Source organism: Phaseolus vulgaris, chromosome 4 (genome assembly GCF_051622355.1).
Source record: "Phaseolus vulgaris cultivar YP4 chromosome 4, ASM5162235v1, whole genome shotgun sequence".
Taxonomy (NCBI): Eukaryota; Viridiplantae; Streptophyta; class Magnoliopsida; order Fabales; family Fabaceae; genus Phaseolus; species Phaseolus vulgaris.
In genome coordinates, this window is record NC_143501.1 from 46,637,580 (window position 1) to 46,646,987 (window position 9,408).

A 9,408-nucleotide genomic window follows, 5' to 3' on the forward strand; every position below is an offset into this window, starting at 1 on the left:
AAGCGCTTTGTTTTAAGTATGCGGCTATTACAAATAGTTGCATTCTTAAATAAAACATTGCGGATATTATAAATAGTTGCATTCTTAAATAAAACTCTTTAGTTAAGAATGTGGTTTTACCTAATAATTGCATTCTTAAAACAAAGCATTTTGTTTAAGAATGCGGCTTTACATGCTAGTCGCATTCTTAAAATATTTTTTACCCTAACTCTGAAGCATGCTACTTACGCTTTCATACTTCTTTTCTTCTCTGACACGCTTCGTTTTCTGTTCTCTTTCTGCTCTCGTGCTTCCTCATGTACGTCTTTCTCGAGCTTGCATTGTCTTCTTCGTGTCATTGATAAGTTCGTTTTCAAGCTCTCTACTTCTTCTTCGCCATTGGTTTATATATTTTTTTTATTTCTCTTATTTGTTTGTTTTCTGCCATTACTCGAAGGTCACCACGGTATCATTGTCACGTTATTTGGTTTTTTGTTGTGCCCTATTTGCTTTTTTGCTGCTGTCATCGTCGTTGTTGTCGGTCCCGCGCCACTCTTCATCACCACGGTTGCCTTCACGCACAAGGTTGGTGGTGTTTTAAATTTAAAAAAAAAAATTAATGTTATTAATTTGTTTATTTTTTATTTATTTTAATTTGTATTTTTTTAAATTTATATTATTTTTGTTTTTAGGTTAGAATAGAATTATTAAATTATTAGATGGTAGATAGATTTATATTATTTAATATTTATAATTAATTTAATAATTTTTAATTTGTTTATTTAGTATTTATTATAATTTGTATTTATTATTAATTTATATTATGTTAGTTGTTAGGTTAGAATAGAATTGTCGTGTTGGTATTAAGTTCGAGGGTGTTCGACCCTCAGCAATTGATACGTGTTGGTATTGAGTCCAAGGATGTGCAATCCTCGGCAAACGTGAGATAGAACACTCATTAGTAAACACCTGAATGACTATGACAGACAATAATGGATCGAAATTGGATTAATTATATTCGCATAAGTGATGAGTACGAAAGAAGAGTAGAAGAATTTATACAATTTGTGCAAAGTAACGCGAATAATAGTGGTCATGATGGAGCAAAGATTAGGTGTTCGTGCGTTAACTGTTTGAATGGAAGGATACTCGATGTTAAGAAAATCGGGGAGCACCTTCTATGTGATGGGTTTCTTCAATCGTATACAACTTGGACATGTCACTTTACATATACATGTCAGATTTGTTAGAATTTATAGCTGGGGATCAGAAACTCAATATAAATATAATTCATTTTTTTTATGATGTAAGTATCTTTACCTCTATTTCAATTTACTTTATGTTAAATTATTATTGATTATGCTTTAACTAATAACTTGTAGGTTTTTGCATGGAGTTTCTATCACTGATGGGAATGAAGATGTGTTTGGATTCTTAGATCCCTCATATACTAATCCCACTAGAATAAAGAAAACTGAAACTCAATCATACATCACTAACACCTTGGAAAAAGAGGGGAAACAAATTTATTTATGCCTTATATTAATGAGTAAGTTTAATTATAAGTAGTCAGTTATTACTATTTCATGTTTTAAATATTTACTAACTCCTTTCATGGATGATGTAGGGGTCATTGGTAGTTATTTGTCTTATCAACAGTTGATAAGACTGTTGTGTGATTTTGTTCCCTACACGACTGATGTGTGATTTTGTTCCCTACACGAGAAGTCATCCACACATCTGAAGAATATCATTGATAAGTAAGTACACTATAAACTTAACTCCGTATGTTACTTATTAAGCATCTACTAATGCGTTTTTTTGTATTAATAAGTTCATGGTGTGAATATAACATCTTAAAAGGTTGATCCAATTCAAATTTTCAAAATCTGAAGTGGATGACACTAAAGGTTTGTAATTTTTGTCTTTCTCTTTTCATTGTTTATCAATATTAACTTTTATTTTTATTGAATTATAGTGTAATAGACAATCAGGAAGCTATGAGTGTTGCTATTACGTTATGTAATGGATGATTACCATTGTAAGACTAGGCCTTAAAAGTGATTGGGATCAAGTAACAGTAACATGATGGTAAATTATTTTATAATTCTTTAACATATATGTATCTTAACACTAATAATTGTGTGAAACCTTATTTTGTAATGCAGTTCTTCACGGATGAGTCAGCAATGTCTTTAGAAGTCATAGCATATGTGAGACATTCTGGGTCCACATATTTCCTAAATTTTTATAACTCTATGATAGATGATGAATAGTGTAGGAGTTAGATAGATAGATAGATAGGAATTAGATAGATAGATAATATATTACTAATATTTGTAATACATTTTTATCAATATCTATAATTTAATTATCTGAATTTATGTATTTGTCTGGCTGGGTTATAATTGAACAGGTCAATTTAGATGGGAATTAGCATTAAACGGAATTTACTAAAAAAATAACTATATACAACGGCAGTTATTTACCATAGCTGCATTCTTATATGCAGCACAAAGATTTATAAGGACGGCTATGGTAAATAGCCGCATTCTTAAATGCTAATTATAAGTGCGGCTATGGTAAATAGTCGCATTCGTAAATGCATTACACATCCCTTTTATAAATCATTTTGAAGCATATAAGAATGCAGCTATTTACAATAGCCGCCCTTATAAATCGCATTTAAGAATGTAGCTAAATAGCCTCCTTCTTATCTGTTGGACATAAGACTACGTGTACATCAAATGTGACTAGAAATTCATCGTTGTAAAGTGAAAATACTCGCCCTCTTTTAACCTTTCTGCAATAGTGTTACAATCTATGTGCTTTAGACCAGAGAAAAGATGAGACATAATGGATTATTATGAAATAGAATTTGTAAAGTTTTAACTTGAAGTGCCACTAGCACTTTATTTGGCACATAAACTATTTACAACAAGATTGAAATAGAAATGTTCAAAGTAAAAACATGGAAATGAGTTAAAATTAAAATCACATGATCAACATTTGATTCTGATTCCATCATTGCTCTCTTGTGAACAACAGACGGTCCAAATTGTTTAAAAAGTAATGAATGGCCCATGCAAAAGCAATTATGGAGATCAACCAACGTAATCCAAACACACCACCACCATTTTGTTCACGAATAGTTGTTCCATCTCTCACACCTTCACCACTGCAATGCAAATGGAAAGCTCTTAAAGGGTGTTAAACTAATTTATTTTTCATTCAAACTAATCAATATAATCCCTCACTTGCCACCATTTATCAGAACCTCAAGCAAATATTCATAATACTGGTATTCATGCAATCACAGACTAATTTGATAAATTTAGTGATTTTCATTCATTTTGCTTGTTTTTTGTTTGATTTGTGTGCAAAGATGGATTAAAATAAACATTCCTCTAGAGTTGTAGTTCAATTTTTAGTTTGACATTTGAGATCCGTTCACATCATGCATTAAATGACTTACTTTGTTGTTGGCTTGTCTTTAACTTTTGGTGGTACTGCTGATGTTAATAGGCTTAGAGGAGCTCCAACTATGCCATGTCCATTAACTCTTTGATGCCTGGATTTTGTTGCTGGTCTTCTGGGTGGAGATGGAGCAGAAGGCTTTGGCATTTGCGTAGGATATTGGGATGTCTCACTAGGAATGGGTACCTTTTTTGCCTGCAATACAATAACAAGTTTTCCATAATATTTCAATAACTATTGAATTTGAAGTACAAGTACAACCAATCAAAAGATCAGGATGTATTGAAGTTATAATGAAGTTTGTTGTAAAAAGTTATGTTCATATTATCCTCTAGAAATTAGAAAGTATGAAGTATTGCTCTTGAATTTATGACAGAAAGAAATATCATATAGCAAACTTATTATTGGAGATCTCATATCGATTAAAGATAATGACATTTCATAATATATGAGTAATATATGAGTGGATGAAAACTTCATCTTAAAAGTCGATTAAGTCGATTTTACAAGGTTAGGTTGAGTTGAGCTTATAATTCAATTTTTTATAGTACTTACCAAGTGTCTGAATTGAAGATTATAGAACATGTGGATGTATCTTTCCTTTGCCAACTTTTGCTCCTTGTTCAATCTTCTCCAAAAACCATAAATTGATCCCATGTTCAAGACCTTGTTTGCATATATCTTCCATGTATAGCTGCAGGGAAAACACAAGACCTATGTTAACAAATTCAATCATGAATGTTGTTAAAAGCAGTACAGTTGTTGGTTAAGAATTACCATTCATTGATGCGCTGAAGACCAGCTTTTGACATTCTGTCCCAATGCTCAGAATCAGTCTTGCACCTTTCAAAGAAGTCAGCAATCTTGTCACTTGACTCATCTCCATTGTAAGGATTAATGTGAAAGCCTGAGACCCCATCAACAATAATTTCTGCTGGTCCACCTTGATTTGTTGCAAAAGTTGGTAATCCACAGTTCATTGCCTCAATGACTGTTAGACCAAAGGCCTCATACAATGCTGGTTGCACAAACACTCCCTTTGTATCTGCAATGCACCGGTACAACTCACCATTGCGGTAGCGGTCTGTTTGAGCTGCAATCCATCTGAATTGCCCCTTTAGATTGTACTCCTTCATCAAGAAATGTATCTTCTTGATTTCCTCAGTTTCTTCTCTGTCTTTGGATTTGGCTGGATTGAAGAATCCTCCAACAATCACAAGGTTCACCGCGTTTCTGAGCCTCGTATTTCTTGCATACCACTCAACTAGGCCACTAAGGTTCTTCACTTTGTCAAGCCTGGCCATGGAGAACATGATTGGTTTCTTCATGTCTTCCAAAAAGCCTCTGATCAAATCATATTTTAGTTAGAATTAGGCCATTGCAATGAGATGACAAATTTGGATTACTATAAAATGATGAGGGCAAAGTGGAATGAGCTCACATGTGTTCTTCATTGTCATCCTTACTATAAAGTAGTTCTTGAATAGCGGGATGAAATGAAGTCAACCGCTGGTCCTTCTCTGTGGAAGGGAAGTAGACAGATTGATCAGCTCCAGGTGCAGCAATGTTGAACTTTGGATCAAAAACATTGATGCCGGAGACTGCGCGACAAAGTCCAGGCATGGTGAATGCAGTGTGTTTTTCATATTGTCCTGGCTTTTGCTTGCTGATGAAACAAAGTAGTGAAATGTTATCCTTATGCTACTTTTGACCACACGGTAAACAAATGAAGCTCTCAAATGCCTTTGCCTTTTAAATGATGTGTTTGTGTCGAACATATGTATTGGTCAATGACACACATGTGGGTGAAGTGTCAAATTCAACAAATACTTTTTGGGTCTCAGACAATTCTAGCACTATTCTAACACAATTTTAAAAATGATCTTCTAAAAAATCAAACTTATTGTATAAACTTTTGTTTTGATTATAGAAATAAGGAACAAATTCTTTCGAAACAGTCATGAGAAGTATCTTTCTGCCCACAAAGAAAAAACTCAGTCATACTTATTCACATAAATCTTGATTGTCAATTTATATAATTCATAATTATAGAGTATATAGATGTTTCTCGTGTCCTACTTTTGGAGATTATACATGTCGAAGTATTCGTATTCGTGTCGTGTTCAGTGTCTGTGTGAGTGTTTGTGTTAGATAATACTTAGCATATAAGAACGTGCCACTCAATAGAAAAGGAGGTGTACCTTCCAGCTATCTCTTGGTATGTGCTAGTTATAATGAAATCAGCTGCATTCATTGCTATTATGTCAACTGAGAACTGACATGAGAAGTGGTACTTATCATCAAACGCCATCCATTTGGCATCTGAGTCCTCATATTTGGTCATCTCCAAAGCATGAGCAATGGTTGCCTTCATTTGTTATGGATATAAGTTTTAGTTCCAAGTGATGATAAGAAAAGATTGTGCAAAAGCTATAGGAGAATGAATGAACCTGAGTCACTCCGAGTTTAGAAGCCATTAAGGATGCCACCAAGTTTCCGTCAGTGTAATTTCCAATAATGAGGTCAGGCTTGTCTTCCATGATATCCAGAATCTTAGCAGTAGCATCCTGTTGATGATAAAGACATGTGAATAAAAAGAGAAACACAAGCATAAGCACATGTTTCATGTTTCATGTTACATTCCTTTATTCTTCTCCGTTCTCTCATTATGGAAAATGGGGGATATGATTGTTTACGTACCTGAGAAAATCTTTCTAAATAAGGGTAGATATCAAAACGGGAGACCCATTGACGAAGCATTCCCTTTTCTGTATAAAAAGGGACCCTGAGAATGTGGGAGTGCTTAGTGTGGGTGACAGGTTCTTGTTCTTGGTTGCATGTGGTTCCTTTGGCATCTGGTATAAGACGAGTTACCTGTGCATGGAACATAAGTTCAGAGCCTTTAAAGATATAGGAAGCAAAAGGAAACAGAAGAAAAATGAGGAGAATAATATATGTGATGGCTTTTGCTTTTCAAGCTTAGTTTTTATAATGTTAGAAGTTAGTATTCAGTGGCCTACCACTAGAATCTGAGGCTTCACATCAAGGCCTTGCAGCTCAATCTTATGGAGTAGCTCCTCCTCTAAGGCCCTCACTTGATCAAGAATATATACCACCTGTTATAAGAAAAAGAACAGCCTCAGACTCATCAAAGTTATGCATTAAATAGTAGTGTTACACAAGAAGAAAAAAAATGGTCATAATTTTGGTGAAACTCAGCTAGATTCAAGAGTGGTTGCTACTTATACATGAATAGTCAATGCACTGAGCATTCCAATTGATTCATTCAAATCAAAAATATTCAGGAACAAAGTTTTGAGTACTTTTTCCTAGTTTCAACATTGAAGAGGAGGAATTCACACCTGGCCTCCAGTGTCTGGCAATCCAAGGACATCTGCTTGGCCAAAGTATCCATGAATAGAGAGGATAACTATGTTGAACATGTTTGGAAGCCTGCTGAAAAGTGATTCCAATTTCACCGGATCTGCTGATTCTAGTACCTCAGAAAGTAATTTCATTGTCTCTCCAACCCTTCCAGCAGTGTTGCCCCAACCTTTATCAAATCCCCATTCCTTGAATCTGCACACAGTAATAGAGATTGTCAATTATGGAAATAGTTTTCCCTTGTTCATATGGTTCCCAAGGCACTGAAGAAGAAAGTAAGAGACAAACAGACAATCAGAAAGTAGGAAGCTATTTTTACTTAAGATCTTAGCTCAGGAAAGATAAAGTAAAGAAAATAGCAAATAGTGTTAATTCATTATTCTCTTTCAAATATTTTTCACATATATCAAATAAACCATCTAATGGGCTCAATAGAATTTTCAAATGAAGTTAATTGACACCTTAAAAACATCAGATTGAACATTCTTAACCATTTTTCCAATCTTTTTATGTATATTTATTCACTAATACCAAAATGGAGGAATAAAGCAAAAAGAGATAGATGTTGACCTGTCTTCAAATTTATGGTATGGTGTATCTTTGTGGAGTGCAGATACATAGGCTTCAGCCACCTTCAGCGCTTGCTGAAGCTTTGCCATGGTATTCAAAGTGTCATTGATCATAAGACTCTGCACATTGATAAAAGAAACATGCAGTCACTGTTGTTAAACTCTGTTCTTCCACTATTACAAAAATCATTTTTTATTGCCTTTTTTTCATGTGTATAAATTTCAATGTTTGATTTACTCATGCCTTTATTTACCTCTCCTTGATAGTTAAGGCTCAACAAGTAGTCCAGCAAAGGATTTATGCTTTGGGAGATCTCACTCAACTTTGAGGTCAAGATCTTGGTAGTAAAGTTTAGTCCATTCCCAATAGAAGAAGAAAGAACCATGCGAGGGGTGGTGAAATCAACAGCTCCAAAATCTAACTCCAAAGCGTTTTCATCATTTGCCCTGCACATTCAAGTATGTTCAGCATCTGCACTAATCATTGGCACAACATGGCTAGCCAAAAGGGCAATGTGAATGAGCTTAAAAGACTCACCATTTCTCATCAAATATCATTTCCTTGAGCTTCAAGTATTCTACAGCGTCAATGCCTTCTACTTGCAAATCATCAGCATTCACTTTAACATATTCCCAGAAGCCAGGATTAGGCCTCACTGCAAAAGCAACATGTGGTGGAACAACAGCTGCTTCCTGAACACAATTCCAATTTGTTCCATAAGCTATATTATCCTCTTGAACTTGAACCCCCCCATGTTTTTGAGTCTCTCTAAAGAGACAAATAGCTATGAAATGAAAAAAAGTGTACCTGAGTGCAACTGAAGATGTAACCCAACATGCCATCTAAAAGTTTTTTCCTCTCAGTTTTGTCTTCAACTGACTTCTCCACATCCGCCATCACATGATACTGTTTCATTAACCTCTTCCCACTTGCAACAAACCTGTTTCACATTTCCCTCCCATGTAAAAACCTTAAGGAAAAGAAATGAAAGAGCCAAAGTGCAGAACACAAAAAGATATGAAACCCTTTTGAGTATAACCTATAGACACAAGACAAATCTAATAAAAAGGCACTTGTGGTACATTTTCCAATCAGAATTCACCTCAGAAATTTATGCTGACTTTTAATGCACCCTTATTATACGAGTTACTAAGGTAAAATTTGAATTCTGATGAAAAAAAAAGACCAAGTGTAGCAAAGTTGCTTTGTCTGAGTTTTGTCTATTGACATTCAGTACCTGCCAAAGCATCTCTTCATATGAAACCGGCTTTGCTTCAAGGCATCTGGCATGCTATCTGTGATCGAATCTGATCTCTTCAAGGACGAGGTTGAGGTGGTAAAAGAAGCCATTTTTGAGGACAATGACAAGTGGTGCTGAATTAAGAAAGGGTAGTTTTGTGCATGGTGTTTTGGAGGGTGTGGAGAGAGAGTATTTATATTGGATTTGACTTGTGGAAGGATTGAATAATGAGAAAGAAAGAGTGGAAGCAAGGAAAGAATATGTGAAATATTGAGCATGAGGGACAAAGCAAAATATAGATTGCTCTCTGTTGTGTCATATTTAAAAGTGGAGGCAAAGAATGTTTAAGGAACATGAAGTTGTTGTGTGAGGTAACACCCTTGTTCTTTTCTTTATTCCATGTCAAGTGCACATGTTGTTCTTCATCACTTTTCTCACTAATATTGCTTGCTAATCCTGCAAACTAGATTTAAACCCATGCACTTAACTGTGATACATAATAAATTCTTATTTCAAGATTATGTAGGTGAAAGTGGTATTAGGAGAAGGGTTTATGACAGATTTACATTTGCCTATAACTATTTTAATGATTTTTTTATTGAATAACTATATTAATTAAATGTATTAATTTTTAATATTTTATTATTAAAAATTTTGTGAAACAGTTGTTTAAGAAAAAGGTATTATCCATCTATTTTTTTAGAAAAAAAGTTTGTTCACATTCACAAAATCATAATTCTAATTAAAACTTAATTAAC

General features: G+C 34.3%; 1 protein-coding gene across 1 annotated transcript; it reads right to left on the minus strand.

Moving 5' to 3' along the window:
* Window positions 1–2,826: 2,826 nt before the first annotated feature.
* LOC137837865 (sucrose synthase 7) lies at window positions 2,827–8,893 on the minus strand. Its single transcript, XM_068647021.2, has 15 exons — window positions 8,648–8,893; window positions 8,218–8,350; window positions 7,948–8,102; window positions 7,664–7,856; window positions 7,411–7,529; window positions 6,819–7,035; window positions 6,477–6,572; window positions 6,157–6,330; window positions 5,907–6,023; window positions 5,658–5,824; window positions 4,898–5,122; window positions 4,234–4,800; window positions 4,012–4,150; window positions 3,455–3,651; window positions 2,827–3,157 (listed from the first exon to the last, which is right to left on the minus strand). Exons 1-15 carry the CDS (start codon window positions 8,758–8,760, stop codon window positions 3,004–3,006), a joined length of 2,766 nt encoding a protein of 921 aa, XP_068503122.2. The 5' UTR covers window positions 8,761–8,893; the 3' UTR covers window positions 2,827–3,003.
* Between the last annotated feature and the right edge of the window lie 515 nt (window positions 8,894–9,408).

Bases quoted from the DNA above. Each gene is read 5' to 3' on its own strand.
- LOC137837865 (XM_068647021.2), bottom strand. From the start codon at position 8,760: ATGGCTTCTTTTACCACCTCAACCTCGTCCTTGAAGAGATCAGATTCG. The intron at 5,123-5,657 runs GTACACCTCCTT...TTGTTTCATCAG, and splicing joins TACCAAGAGATAGCTGGAAG to CAAGCAAAAGCCAGGACAAT. The intron at 4,151-4,233 runs GTAATTCTTAAC...TTTTCCCTGCAG, and splicing joins CTTCAGCGCATCAATGAATG to CTATACATGGAAGATATATG.